The 15588-nt window shown below is 44.2% G+C and overlaps 1 protein-coding gene across 2 annotated transcripts; it reads left to right on the top strand.

The window, feature by feature from the left end:
• The first annotated feature begins 600 nt into the window (after positions 1-600).
• On the top strand, positions 601-3514 carry LOC123097915 (protein FAR-RED ELONGATED HYPOCOTYL 1). Of its 2 annotated transcripts, none has more exons than XM_044519763.1 (3): positions 601-894; positions 2504-3105; positions 3194-3514. In XM_044519763.1, the coding sequence occupies exons 1-3, from the start codon at positions 800-802 to the stop codon at positions 3259-3261; spliced, it is 765 nt and encodes a 254-aa protein (XP_044375698.1). In that variant the 5' UTR covers positions 601-799; the 3' UTR covers positions 3262-3514. The 2 variants fall into 2 exon arrangements, with proteins under 2 accessions (XP_044375698.1, XP_044375699.1); XM_044519764.1 differs by having other exon boundaries at positions 637-894; positions 2510-3105.
• Positions 3515-15588: the final 12074 nt, after the last annotated feature.

Here is a 15588-nt window from a genome sequence, read left to right as displayed (position 1 = left end):
GCATTATGCTTAAGCTCAACCATGAAGTCTTTTACTCCCCCGTTCCTAAATATTTGTCTTTCTAAAGGTTTCAAATGGTGACTACATACGGAACAAAATTAGTGAATCTACACTCTAAAATATGTCTATATATATCAGTATGTGGTGACCATTTGAAATCTCTAGAAAGACAAATATTTAGGAACGGAGGGAGTAGATGGTACATGTGTCAGAATCTAACGGAGTGAATATGGTATCCAATGCCCGGATAAAATACAGAGATAGTAGCTATTATGAAAATACAAATGATACTAATTTGGTGTTGTAGGTGTCGATAATTTTTTTTCATAACTTGATCAAACATTGTGTAAATTTGTATGCGATTCTTTTCAAGCACCTAGGAGTGGCATAGAGATCCGTTCTGTTTAGATGGCATATAATTGGAGCATTTGGATCTGTGATGGTCGGTCGTACTACTCTCTTCCATTGTTCTCTCGACAGCATGGGCTTCCCGTGCGCGTCACGTGGGTGCCAAGATCGTCTGTGATCGGACCTCGATCTCCGGCTGTTGTACTTGTGTAGAATGAATGAAAAGCACACACCAAACAGTGCCCCTCCGACTCAGCTCCGCAGCATATATCCCGACGCCCGAGACCCGATAGGCATCGCCGAATCGGCGGGGCCCCGCTGACATGCGAGCGGCCGCAGCCAAAACCATCGACGTGTGTGCGCAGTCCTTTCTCCTCTCCATTTCCTAAAGCCACACCGCCACTTGAGAAGATACTACCACACCCCTGTCCTCTGCCCCACTCTGCCTCAAATGGATCACGGCGGAGGAGGTCGTGGGATGGCAGGGTACGAGGCGGCTGCGGCGGCGGCTTCCACCAACCAGAAGACCGAAAGCTTCGGAGGCTGGTGAGTGAGACACCCTCTTCCTCTCCTCCATCCTGGACCGGCAATCAGCTCGCTGTGCTGATTCGCCGGCCATTAGTTGGAGCTCGTTGATCTGTCCATGTTCGCTGTTCCTTTGCTTCGGTTAGCAAGTAAGCTCATAGCTAAGGCAGAGTGCTTGGATGCGACCCGGGCGAGATACTGAAATTTCCATCGGAGAAAATGGGGGATCGATTATGAGGTTCTGCCACTGTAGCTGATTATAACCTGTGGTCTTGTCTAATTCCAAGTTCAAAGTGGAAAGCCAAGTGTTTCGCGTGTTTCTTACTACTTTTGGCTTGCTAGTTTGCGTTTAAGCTCACGATTGGGTGGATCGGAGGAGTGCGGGTGAACTTTGCCAAGAAAATATGTGGGGTCTGTGACGGAGGTAGCTGCGCAAGGTTAGGCAGAATTTGTGTTACGGTGGATAATACTGCAACACAAATAGGTTGGAGTTAAGCCGGCGTACACTGAAAGCAAGCGGTTAGCATTCCCTATTGAATGGCCAGCTGATAAGGTTTTCCCTTTCTGGATGTTAGTTACAGTACTTTCTCTGTCTCTTTCATCTCGCTTCACTGGAAAGAGATGGCAGTTGACACTTCGTAGCAGATAGCACCTCCAACTTTATATCTAAGGTGTTGCGTGCATGTAAATAGGCCTATACTAGGTTGGTCATACACAAGGTTACACCGGAGAAAGTCAATTTGGTAACTGGGATTAATCGTTCATGGTCTAGATGACATATTACAACATTGGTATGGTTCGCTGGTCTGCTGTGACAATGCAAATCTTCACCAAAATATCATATTTTTTTCTTATTTTTTGAGAGATTAACCAAAATATCTTGCGGTATAAGATGTTGGATAGAAATTCATGTAAATATGTAGAGATGTTGAGGTACATGAACCTGGCGCATGTAGCAACCTGAAATTGTATTCGATAGATATATGGATTTGTTTTTTTCTTTTCGAAAAGGGGATTGCCCGGTCTCTGCATCATAGGATGCACACAGCCATATAGATATGGAGTTGTATGCATGTGAAATTGGCAAGGTGTAGTTCCGATGCCTGCCATTCAGATTTTTCATATCTCAAACATGCATAAAACTTATTTAGTCAAAAGGTAAATAGCCCAAAACTGGTTGAAAAGCTGGAATGTCATAATACACCGCAATGCCGGATGCGGCCTTACCTTGATCAGAACTATTGGACATGTTCGGAAATTGGATCATTAAAAGAGACTGAAAAGCTAGTGTGGTGGCTGAACGAAATGAGAAAATCATTTGTCAAGTAGGAAAACTAGTGCATTTAAGTCTGGGCCTCCACCTCACATTGTGAGTTTCATATTGGTTCTGTAAAACTGGTTTCCAGTTTTGCTTGGTAGGAATATTTTTAGAACTCTTAAATAAAGTACCGACCAAAATGGGAGAGTGGGAGTGATGAATCACACTTGTTTTACTTGTAAGTGCTGATAGATACTCTTGCTTCTCACAGATAGAGAATATTTTGTGTTGGCTATTTGATCGGTTAATGCTCTGTTATGTGCAAATAAAATTTAGGTTTGTAATATCTCATACTATAATGCTATTGTTTAGTTCCAGCTCCAACAGCGTGAAGAAAATTTACCCCATTGACAGTCCAATTAAGAAAAGAAAGTCGCAGTATGACCTCAGTGACACAAGGCTGTCATCGCTGAAATACAAGTTTCAGGACCGACGAACTTCACAGGAGGATGAGACTGCAAGAACAGAAAGCTTAGGAGGTGATGACATTTTCATCAACAAGAACTGTAATGTGGACATGGCCAATGTTTACAAGGAATTGGACTCGTGTGAGAATACTCAAAGCCTTTTAGGTGGTTGCATCGAAGTTGACTCCATAAATGGAATCGAGAGCCGGTCTATGAGAAAACGGGCATCTGCATCCAGCAGCTCAAGCAACAACATTTCATCGGACACTTACAGTTCTTTTCATAGCTATGGCACCAAAGAGACTGACAGCTGGGTGAGGCCACACCTGGAGCATGATGGCTCAGGTTTGCTGCTGCAAGCATACGATGATGACATTGAGAAAATCTGCAATGTGATGAATGAGCTAGCAGGTGGCGGTGTCGATGGTTCTGCTGATCGTATCATGGATGAGACGCTTTACTCGAATGGCATTGATGATTTCATGATTTTGCCAGCAAGCAAGAATGGTAAAGCACTCGCGCATTTATTTCTGCTTGCATCTGTTTGCTGCCTATATGTGAATACTAACACTGTGCATGTGGCAATCAAAATCAGGGGAGAAGAAGAAGAAGCTAACCATCGATCAAGAATTCGAGCAGTACTTCTCAAAACTCATGCTTTAGCGTGACCGTAACAGATAATTTGCTTCCTTGAAGTGTTGAAAAATGTTCTGCATCCTAACCTATCATGAATGAGCAAATTCAAGTAGGGGCTACCATTGGAGTCAATTCTGTATTTCTTAACCTAAGTCTTGACACTGCAATGTATATATATGTTTCCTTTTCAAAGCCGTACCTTGAGTGACCATCGACTCTTGGCTTCAAATCTGCCGTGTTTGTGTATATCTTATGAATAATGAAAAATCTGGAATTTTAAGCAGCGTGTTCCTTTCATCTGCTGGTGTACTGAATGGATCTGTAAGGAAGCCATATTCCAGAATTGGACGTCGAACTATAGATTACGCTATTGGTGATCACCCGCCTGCCTAGACTTGTTGCGAGTGAAAATAGCAGTTACTAGGAAAATATTTGGAAGGTTGAAATGTGTCAATCTTGAATTCTTGACGACATGGCCTATTTGGGAGCGTGCATATCAGCCGGTGTCTTCTATCTCACCATGTTGATTCAGAGTTGTCCTTTGGTTAGGTGGCCTAATCTCCTGCACCCACGCCGCCGGCCCAGGGGCCACGGCGGACCTCCCACTCCTCACTGCGCCGTGATCCATTCCGGACACAGCGGCCACCACAATGTCCTTCGGGAGGGCGAAACCCTAGCTGCCATTGTCCCCACCCTCCTTGTCCTCCCGGCATGCATGGCACGGCCCGCGCTAATCGTGCGAGGCCCAGGCACGGCACGCGTGCCACGCCCTCAGGCCCACGCATTGCCCCATCGACACGCCATGCACGTTAGGCCTGGGTGCTGTTTTGGGGGCATTTTTTTTTGCCTATTTGGCTGTATTTTCAGGCCCAACTTCCATACCCGCACGACCCGTTTAACCCATGTCGTGTCGTATTTGGCATGCTAGCGGGCCGGCCCTGCTAGCACATCCCAGATGCCCAGGTTTGCTTGTTCCCGCCACAAGAGTACACCTCTGGGTGAAGCTCGCTTGGTCAACAGTGGCGGCGTGGGTTGTTAGCGACCCTAACTGGTGGCAAATGATTGAAATCGGCTGACCGATTTGAGAGACACATCGGTCACCTCCAACGCTCGCACTCATCATGTGGGGCCCACGCACAGATTTTCCCCTTGGGTTGCGCAAACCGCTTTTCTGGAAAAAAATTGGACAACCCTAAGAATACAACACTAAGTGTTGCAAGTATACAACAGCCGCACAACTACCATGAAATCTTTAGAGCAATGGGGGACCACGCATGACCACAAGAAACGACTATTTACATGCGCATCGAGTCGCCTCTCCTTTTTGTCCACGCCACCGCACAACAAGATTGCCACCGCCGATTGTAGAATCGAGAAGATAGGTCTAGAGGGGGGGGGGGGTAGACCTTAACCAACCAAAGGTGCAGTTTTTAGTTTTCTTGAAATTTAGGCAGATTTTGGCACTAGTTAAGATACACCCAAAACTTCCTACACATGCATATCTAGAGATAGAGCAGCGGAAAGAATGCAATATGCAATTGTGCGAAAAGTAAAGGGGTAGAGATGGAAAATCAAACGCAATGAAGACACGGTGATTTTTGGCGTGGTTCCGATAGGTGGTGCTATTGTACGTCCACGTTGATGGAGACTTCAACCCATGGAAGGTAACGGTTGCGCGAGTCCCCGGAGGGCTCCACCCACGAAGAGTCCACGAGGAAGCAGCATTGTCTATTCCATCATGGCTTACGTCCACGAAGGACTAGCCTTACTCGGGTAGATCTTCACGAAGTAAGCGATCTCCTTGCCCTTACAAACTCCTTGGTTCAACTCCACAAGATCTTGGAGGCTCCCAAGTGACACCTAACCAATCTAGGAGACACCACTCTTCAAAAGGTAATAAATGGTGTAGTTGATGATGAACTCCTTGTACTTGTGCTTCAAAAGATAGTCTTCCCAACACTCAATCACTCTCTCACATATTTGGCTTGGGTAGGAGAAGGATTGGAATGGAAAGTAACTTTGGGAGGCTAGAAATCAAGGTTCAAATGGTTGGATTGGAATGCCTTGATCTCAACACATGAGTAGGTGGTTCTCTCTCAGAAAATGAATGGTGGAAGTGTAGTTTCGTTCTGATGGCTCTCTTAAAGAGATGGTGGGGGTGGAGGGGTATTTATAGCCTTCACCCAAAATACAACCGTTACACTCTTTTGACTCAACTCGGTGACACCGAACCAAAAACTCGGTGAAACCGACATGTGTAAAAGATATGAACGTTGGGCTTTTCAGTGAGACCGAACTGGAAATCTCGGACGGACCGAAATGCGGTGACCTAGGCAAGACTTCATTTCGATAATTCCGATCGGTTTAACTCGGTGATTCCGAAATGAACAAACTTGGTTACAGAAACTTGGTCAGTGCAACTCGGTGAAACCGATCGTCATCTCGGTGAGACCAAAATTCTAGGGTTTGGCTCTAGCAGTGTATAGGATCAACTCGGTGAGTCCGGATGGGGTGTTTTCGGTTGGACCGAGTTGGCTATTTAGGGTTTGGACATATATGAATTTGGGAAAGTGGTTGAGGGTTTTTTGAGAAATATCTTCAAGCACTTGACCAATTGAGTCATGATCAAAACCTCATCCCGTTTTAATAGTATTGGCTTTTCTATGAACTCAATGTGATCTTGGATCACTTAACCAAAAATGTAGAGTCTTGAAGCTTTGCCAATTCATGTCCTTAGCATTTTGAAGGGGTCCACATCCTCATGTCCTTGTCATGCCACTGTTGAAATTTTCTGAAATATACGAGATAAAGGTGTTAGTCCAACAATATGTATGTTGACATGAATTACCAAAACCACCAAGGGAGCAAATGTACTTACAATCTTCCCCTTTTTGGTAATTAATGACAACATACAACAAAGCTTAAACTAAATAATTTGCAAGAAATGTATGAAAGCTTTGAGAAGAACATGTAACATGCATATGCCCCCCCTACAAGTGTGCAGCTATTTAAATGATGATAACCTATGGAATGTAGATGCACAATAGGAAGGAATTTGTAATGTCTTACATGTATCTTGGCTATATGCATCAGAGCAAACGAATGAGAAAGCAGTATCTTCATGTTCATGATTCTTTCTTGCAAACAATATGTGCAACAAGCAAGAGATCATCATGCACATGAGAATGATGCATATACTTACCTTGAGATGCTTGAGCAAATTCCTGAAGAAATACACTTGAGAAAACAGGGTTAGATAACACAAGATAATTTCTTCAAAGAAGGTAGACACAAGACCAACAAGAATGCCAAGATTTGGGATGAGATGTATAGAAGAGAGTATCACTAGGTGAATACTTCTTTTAGGTGCAATCATTTCCCCACAAGATCAAACAAGATTTGCAATAGAATTGCAAGGATTTTTCTCCCCTAAACTTGAGTTCCTCTCCCCCTGAATCATTAGAATTTGATATTGGGAGTAGGTAGGGTGGGGTAAAATCAAAGCAGAAACCAGAGCAAATAAGTAACTTGATCAAGTAGGATCAAATACATGTATCTCTCCTCTTAGACACATGTAGAATTCTCTCGTCTTATAAAATGCATCTCCCTCCCTTTAGGACATTCCTTGTGTTATAGAAGAGATTAGTAAATGAGCTTTGATGTGCATCTCTCCCCCCTTTGACATCAATTTCCAAGAAGGGTTAGCATCAAGGATGTTGATCAAGAAGGTATGGTCCTTGAGAGGCACCACTAGCCATAATTTAGCTTTAGATGCAGGTAGAGGATAAAGAATCATTGAGTGGAGCTAGAGAAGAGTGAAAGACAGAAAATTTTGACAGCAATTTCTTTATGTAGTGAAATCGGTGTCTCCGAGTAGGATCAGTTGGTGAGTCTGAGTTGGAAATGACACAAACTGATCACATCGGTGAATCCGAGTTTGTCCTCTTCGATTCTACCGATGAACATACATGCAATGGTAATTGCGTTCCGATGAAGCTGATGTGGTTCGAGTCGGAAGTACAGAGTTCGAGGTAGAGAGAAAGTTTTGTCAACTCAGCTCACTTGGCAATAGGCTCTCACAAAGATTTTCAAGGAATTCGAATAGGATTTGCAATGAATTGTCTTGAAGAAAAGAAACTAACTAAAGAAAGAAAAGGAAACACTACTGCAAGATGGTCCAGATACGACAGATGAATCAGAGAACCTTCGACCAAATTGTGTGCGATGCATTAATCTCAAACGGTGTTGTAATAAAACCATCACTAATAATACGAACCGTTTGCAATCGCGGAGACATCAAACACGATTCAGATTAGAGTTGCGTGTGCGATATGTGGCATACAGTTGATCCATACGAATTGTTTGTGATGACCAGAACAATAGAAATGGTCAGCCAGTGTGATATACGACATACAGTTCACTCGGATGAACTATTTTCGATTAGACAACACAATATAAACAGTCAGCCAGATAAAGGTGTGTACGATCGACGGCATACAATTCAGTCGGATGAACTGTTTGCGATGAGCGAAAACAACAGAAAGGGTTCAACTTAACAAGATGTGTGTGATCCGCGACAAACAGGTCCGTAATAAAAAAATGTGCGCGAAGACCGATAATAACACAGACGATTACTGCTAATATGTTGTGTTTCTTTTGGGCAAACACTTGCTGGTATACAATTGTCAGCGATTGATGAAATCATCACCGACGGGTTCCCTAGTTTACACCGTGTGCGATGTGATTTGCTCTGTCTATAGAAGAACAACATATATAACCAAAATAAACATGCAATTACATAAGTGCCTATATAAAGCATTTGAACACATCTCAATAAACAATTACATGTATTCTAAACTAGGAGAAATGTTCAGGAGGATTGTTGATGCAATTACTTCTTGGGACGCTGCCGCCACTGCTCTGTGGCTCGATCCCCAGTCTGGGGCAGGACGAAGGCACTTCCCCATGTCAACAATCCTCCTGTACATCTCATAGCTTGTGTACGCATCCTTGGCCGCGTACTTGACGTGTTCTTCATCCAGTCTCTGCTCCCAGGCACTTTGCCAGGCAATCTTATCCTTCTTGCTCTCATCCTTCATCTTCATGTAGTAGGGGTCGATGATGTACGAGGCAAGGTCAACTGGTGAGTCCTGCTTGTTCTTCGTGCTGCCCTAGACCGTGTAGTGGTCACGGATGTCGACAAGATTCCGGTAGGCCAAGCCCGAAATCTTGAGCGCTTTTAGACCGTTGTTGGTGTCCACTGTAGCGAAACTGTAGTCGAGGTTGTTAATAAACCTGGCGAAACACTCGCAAGGCCTCAAGATCCAAGCCGACCACTTGGTACTTGTCCTCGGCAAGAAACTGCTCCATAATGTGAATGGAGCTCTCCACCGAGACCAGCTCGTTCGTATACACCACCGAGAGGTCCTTCCCCCTCATGTGGGTGTCCACTATGTGAGGCATGGTGAACTGTCGCTCGTTGTCATCGTCAGCCGCTGGGAGCGCCATTGGAGCCGCTGGATATCCTCTCTGTATATGTCGTCATGGGTGTGCTTATTGTGTCGTGGGGCGCGAGACATTAAGGTAAATAGCCATGGGAATAAATGGGGGCCGAGTGGCCTGGATTCTCGGCACGTCCGCATGGCAGTTTTTGCAGTGGGTAACTGCATCATGGCGCCGCGCCTGACGCAACCACATGCATAATGGCAGCACGAACGTACGTGATCGTTGGCAGAGCGCGCCGCGGCCGCCTCAACTGCAAGCAACCACACACATAGAGCAGTTGAACACATAGGGAATGGTCGTCTACAAGCCAGCCGACAGTTGCGAGCCGGCGGCATCATGTGAAACTACGTCACGTTCCAAATCACATGGTGGGCGAACAATCATTCGCGACGCTGCGTAGAGAGCGGCTGTGTGCTAGGTAATTAAATCGCAAATGTTTTTTTATTAACCGTATGTGTACGTGTCATTTGTCCTTGTCTCGCACATCTTGTCACCCCGCTACCGCAGAAACCTTTGAGCGCAAGCTTCAGCACCAGACATGTGTTCTTTTGGCCAAATGCTGGCTCGAAGAGGCGCCAATGAATTATCGGTGAGCCCATTCCTGCGCAACTGCGTAGGTTCCCGCGCACAGTCGCGCAAGCTTCCCATCGGACTCGGCGAAATCCCCAAAACCCCAATGCTTACCGGCCTGCTATATAAACCCTCACGGTCGACGAGTCCTGCGTCGCATTTTCCCCTTCCTCCCCGTAACTTATCTCGTCTACTTCTCCCACAATCGCCAATGGCACCGGTCTGTCGTGATCGCTCAGCCACTCCGCCGCCATCGAAGGACAGCTCCAGCTGGGAGGCTACACCGTGGCGGCGGCATAGTCCCCGACGTCGTGTACTGCGCGTGGTGTCCCTGTTGGGTGTGCGCACAACACCCACCACACACTCCGCCGCAGCCGCCCATCGACAGATGTTGTCGGCTGCCGTTGCCCCACCCCACCATCTGCCGCCGTGGCCGCCACACCACCGTCGAAAGCTAGGGCCATCGCCCGATCCATAAATTTATAACTGGAAGTAGTGTGGGCATCAAAGTCAATGATGATGTAGGACATTACTTTCAGGCAAAAAAGAGGACTACGACAGGGTGACCCCATGTCCCCAATGTTATTTAACATTGTTGCTGACATGTTGGCTGTTCTGATTAAGCGCGCCAATCAGGACGACCATATTGCAGGAGCAGTGCCACACCTTGTGGATGGTGGCCTCTCTATTTTGCAATATGCCGATGACACAATTCTCTTTATGGAACATGACCTTGACAAGGCTCGAAACCAGAAACTCTTGTTTGTCAGTGTTTGAGCAAATGTCGGTTCTTAAAATTAACTTCCATAAAAGCAAACTTTTCTGCTTTGGAGAAGCCGTTGCGACAGCGACCGACTATGTTGGCACGTTTGGTTGCGCACATGGCCAATTGAAAGTATCGAGAATAGGTGTCTAGAGGGGGGTGATTAGACCCTCAACAAAGAAAAGTAGCAGTTTTTAAATTCTTCAAGTTAAGGTGGAGTTTTAGCACAAGTTTAAACATTCACAATACATTTCAAGCAAGCATGGCAAGAGTATATGAGCAGCGGAAAGTAAAGCATGCAACTTGCAAGAAAGTAAAGGGATGGGATTGGAGTGTGCAAACGCAATGTAGACACGGAGATTTTTGAAGTGGTTCCGATAGGTGGTGCTATCGTATATCCACCTTGGTGGAGACTTCAACCCACGAAGGATAACGGCTGCGCGAGTCAACGGAGGGCTCCACCCACGAAGGGTCCACGAAGAAGCAACCTTGTCTATCCCACCATGGCCATCGCCCACGAAGGACTTGCCTCACTAGGGTAGATCTTCCCGAAGTAGGCGATCTCCTTGCCCGTACAAACTCCTTGGTTCAACTCCACAATCTTGACGGAGGCTCCCAAGTGACACCTAACCAATCTAGGAGACACCACTCTCCAAAAGATAATAGATAGTGTGTTGATGATGAACTCCTTGCTCTTGTGCTTCAAATGATAGTCTCCCCAACACTCAACTCTCTCTCACAGATTTCGATATGGTGGAAAGATGATTTGAGTGGAAAGCAACTTCGGGAAGACTAGAGATCAAGATTCTTGTGGTCGGATTGGAATATATTGTCTCAACACATGTGTAGGTGGTTCTCTCTCAGAAAATGAATGTTGGAAGTGTAGGCACGTTCTTATGGCTCTCTCCTCGAACGGAGGATGGGTGGAGGGGTATATATAGCCTCCACACAAAATCTAACAGTTACACACAATTTACCAAACTCGGTGGGACCAAATAGTGAAACTCGATCAGACCCATTTAGTTCAAAATGTGAACGTTAGGCTTTTCGATGGGACCGACATGATCAACTCGGTGGGACCGATTGTGTTAGGGTTAGGGTAAAACCTCAACTCGGTTTGACCGATTACACAAACTCGGTGGAACCGATTTTGGTAATAAGGAAAACAGAGAGTTGGTCAGGCAAACTCGGTGGGACCGATTGCACATCTCGGTGGGACCGAAATAATTGCAACAGGCAACAGAGAGTTTCAAGCCCATCTCAGTGAGACCGAGATCCCATCGGTGAGACCGAACTGATTAGGGTTTCTGGCAGTGGCTATGTCAAGTGAACTCGATGGCGCCAGATAGATCAAATCGGTGGGGCCAAGTTTGACTTTAGGTTTACGACATATGTGGAATGAGAAAGTGGTTGAGCGCTTTGGACCATATCACTAAGCACTTTGAGCAAGCAAGCCATTAAGCAACACCTCATCCCCTTTTAATTGTATTGGCTTTTCCTATGGACTCAATGTGATCTTGGATCACTAAAATGAAAATGTAGAGTCTTGAGCTTCTGCCAATCTTCTGTCCTTAGCATCTAGAAGGGGTTCCACATCCTCTTGTCCATGCCACGCCTTTGTTGAAGTTTCTGAAATATACTAGATGAAAACATTAGTCCAACAACAGATATGTTGACATTAATTTCCGAAATCACCCAGGGAGCACTTGTGCTTTTAATCTCCCCCTTTTTGGTAATTGATGACAACATACATCAAAGCTTTAGATAATGATATGAAGAATAACAAGTAAAGCTTTGGAAAGACATGTAACATGCATAGGCTCCCCCTACATGTATGCAATCATGTGGACATAGAATATAAGAGCATGTGAATGCATAAACATGTTAGAGCAAGCAATGAGTTACATGGATCCTGGCTATATGCATCAGAGAAAATGATGTGAATATAGGAAATGTACCTCCATGTTCATGAGTCCTTCTTGCAAACAATATGTACATCAGCAAGAGATCATCATGCACATGAGTGTGATGCATATACTTACCTTGTGGTCTTGAGCTGACTTAGGAAGAGATGAACCTGAGAAAACAGGGTTAGGTAACACAGGAACATCTACTAAATAGAGCAAGAGCAGATAACCACAAGAGTACCAAGATTGGGATGACATGTAGTGAGTGAGTACTAGGTGCTCTATTGGATAGTAACATGTCCCTAAGGAATAAAGATATGCAATGAATTCCAGAGATTTTCTTCCCTTGGATGTCTTTCTCCCCCTGAATTTGATGTTGGATAATGGGAGAAGATAGGGTGATAGAAAATCAGAGCAAAGAAACAGAGCAAAAGACACAAAGAATCATCTACTAACATGTTTTTCCCCTCTTAAAGACATGTGGCTATTCTCTCCTCTTTGAATACCAAGCATTTGGGAAGACTAAGAAATCTTTCTCTCCCATAGGGTCTCTCTCTCCCTTTGATGTGATTAAGCTTTGATGTGATCTCTCTCTCCCCCTTTGACACCAGTTTCCAAGAAGGGATCTTCTGGAGTATGAGTCAAATAGGTTTGGTCCTTGAGTCACATGACAAAGCAGCATGTAGAACGTGATGCAGGTTGAGGATAAGAATCATTGAGTGGAGCTGGATTAGAAATACAGGGTGCAAATGGCAGAATTTTGCTCAGTCGTGAAATCGGTAACACCGAGTCTTTTGCTTCGGCGCCGCCGAGTGGTTTCGGTCTTGCCGATGTGAAAAGATCGGTGAGGCCGAGTTCAACAAAGAGAAAAATTTGTCATCTCAGCTCACTAGGCAAGTAAGATCTCACAAAGATTTGTAGGGAATTAACTAAAGGATTTGCAATGAATTGGATGCAGGGAATGAGAAAAAATAGAAGAAAAGAAATCTAGATAAAGTTTTTTTAAGGGGAAACAAACATGCATGAGACAAATGCAAGAACACAGAGAAACACTAGAGAACTTCATCTAGAATTGGTCAGTGACAAAGTCACCTATGTTAGAGTATATTGACTTAGGAGTCAAGTGAAGGCACTTGATCATAGGTCATACTCATCATTTAAGCTCAAAATGGGGTTACCATTTTTCGTTCAAGCATTTTGATGTATTCACATCTTGTTGAGTTGCTTTGACCCATGACTTGGGGTAAAGCTTCCCTAAGATGGAATGACATACCTTGGGTGGTGGTGTTGATCTTAATCATGTAGTTGAACTTTGGTAGGATGCTCAAGGTTGATGTAGCTCATCAATGGTTCGGAGCACCACTTGTAATTTGAGTTCATCCACCTACATGGCTTAGCTTTGCAAGGAAGAGAACTTGTGTATCCAAAATGAAAATCATGAAGTTTGATACCAAATGAAATTTGATATATAGAATTTGTCAAAGGATATGTTGAAGGGTTTCAATGTTCCTTGTCTTCAACCACCATATTGTAGAGACTTGGTGATGTAGAGATTGCACAAGATATGAGTGAGTTGCAATCTCATAGAATTAGGCTTATCCAAGTACCTACAAGGGTTAGATAACATGCAAGGGTACAAGTATAGATCCATGACATATGATCATCATCATAAGAGAAATATTAAGGATTAGTCAAAGGCTCATGGCTTGCATGCATCCAAATGGAGTTTCTACTCCAAGTTTGAGGCATCAATGATGTTCAATTAACCTCTCAAACGGCAAAATACTTTCTCATCAAGCAGTTTGGTGAATATATCCGCCGATTGCTTATCGGTATGAACATGCTTAAGATCAATGTCTCCTTTAGCAACATGATCTCGAATGAAATGATGACGAACTTCAATATGCTTAGTTCGAGAATATTGCACGGGATTATGAGCAATCTTAATAGCACTTTCATTGTCACAAAGCAAAGGAACATGTTTCACATAGATCCCGTAATCTTTAAGAGCTTGGGTCATCCAAAGTAATTGAGCACAACATGAACCGGCAGCAATGTATTCCACTTCGGCGGTGGATAAGGATACCGAGTTTTGTTTCTTGGAGGACCAAGACACAAGAGATCTACCAAGAAATCGACAAGTACCCGAAGTGGACTTTTTATCAACCTTGTCACCGGCATAGTCCGAGTCGGAGTAGCCAACAAGATCAAAAGAAGACCTCTTAGGATAGCAAATGCCAAAATTTGGTGTATGAATTAAGTATCTCACTATCCTTTTCACAGCCTTAAGATGACATTCTTTGGGGGCCGCTTGATATCGTGCACACATGCACACACTTAGCATAATATCGGGACGGGAGGCACATAGATATAACAATGAACCAATCATAGAGCTGTAAACCTTTTGATCAACCGGTTCGACATCCTTAGTCAAGTCAAGATGTCTACTAGTAGGCATGGGTGTATTCATACCTTTGCATTCTTGCATGTTGAACTTCTTGAATAAGTCCTTGGTGTACTTTGTTTGAGAGACAAAGGAACCCTCCTTAGTTTGCTTGATTTGCAAACCAAGAAAGCATTTGAGTTCACTCATCATAGACATCTCAAACTTCTCCGACATTAGCTTTCCAAACGTTTCACTAATGAGGGATAGTCGAACCAAATATGATATCATCAACATAAATTTGGCACACAAATAATTCACCATTAACCCTTTTAGTAAAAAGAGTGGAATCAATTTTTCCAATCTCAAAGCCTTCTTCAATAAGGAACTTGGTCAAGCATTTATACCACGCTCTAGGAGCTTGTTTAAGACCATAAAGAGCTTTGTGAAGTTTGTAAACATGGTCGGGTTTCTTAGGATTAACAAAGTTGGGAGGTTGTTTAACATAAACTTCCTCCTCAATTTCACCATTTGGAAAAGCACTTTTAATGTCCATTTGGTACAAGGTAATATCATGGTGATTTGCATAGGCAAGATGCGAATGGACTCAAGTCTAGCAATGGGGGCATATGTCTCACCATAGTCCATACCTTCGACTTGAGTGTAGCCTTGAGCGTCGAGACGAGCCTTGCTGCGTACAACTTGTCCATCTTCATCTTCTTGTTGCGAAACACCCATTTGGTACCAATGATGTTGTGATTGTTGTCGGGCTTCTCGACCAATGTCCACACTTGGTTCCTCTCGAAATTGTATAGCTCTTCGTGCATGGCATTTATCCAATCCGGATCTTCCAATGCTTCTTCAACCTTCATAGGTTCAATGCTAGAGATGAATGAATAATGTTCACAATAATTAGCCAAACGAGTTTTAGAGCAAGTGATTCTCCCGGTTTGGATATCATCGAAGATTTGTTCGACGGTATGGTCTCGTGAAACTCTTGCTCTAACTCGTGAGAGCTTTTGTTTGGGTCGAGGTGGAGCATCTTCTTCATCATGCTGTTCTTCATCTTGGCCTTCTTCGTTGTTGGTGTTGTTGTTCTCTTGTGGAGGTGGAGAAGGAGGTCGATGAGGTTCATCTTGTTGTACATCCTCGTTCCCATCGTATTGATGCGTTCCACTTGTGGATGCCTCCGTGCCAACTCTTGGTTCACCTTGTCGTGAGGTAGA

Source organism: Triticum aestivum, chromosome 4D (genome assembly GCF_018294505.1).
Source record: "Triticum aestivum cultivar Chinese Spring chromosome 4D, IWGSC CS RefSeq v2.1, whole genome shotgun sequence".
NCBI lineage: Eukaryota > Viridiplantae > Streptophyta > Magnoliopsida > Poales > Poaceae > Triticum > Triticum aestivum.
This window is presented reverse-complemented; position numbering and strand designations above follow the sequence as displayed.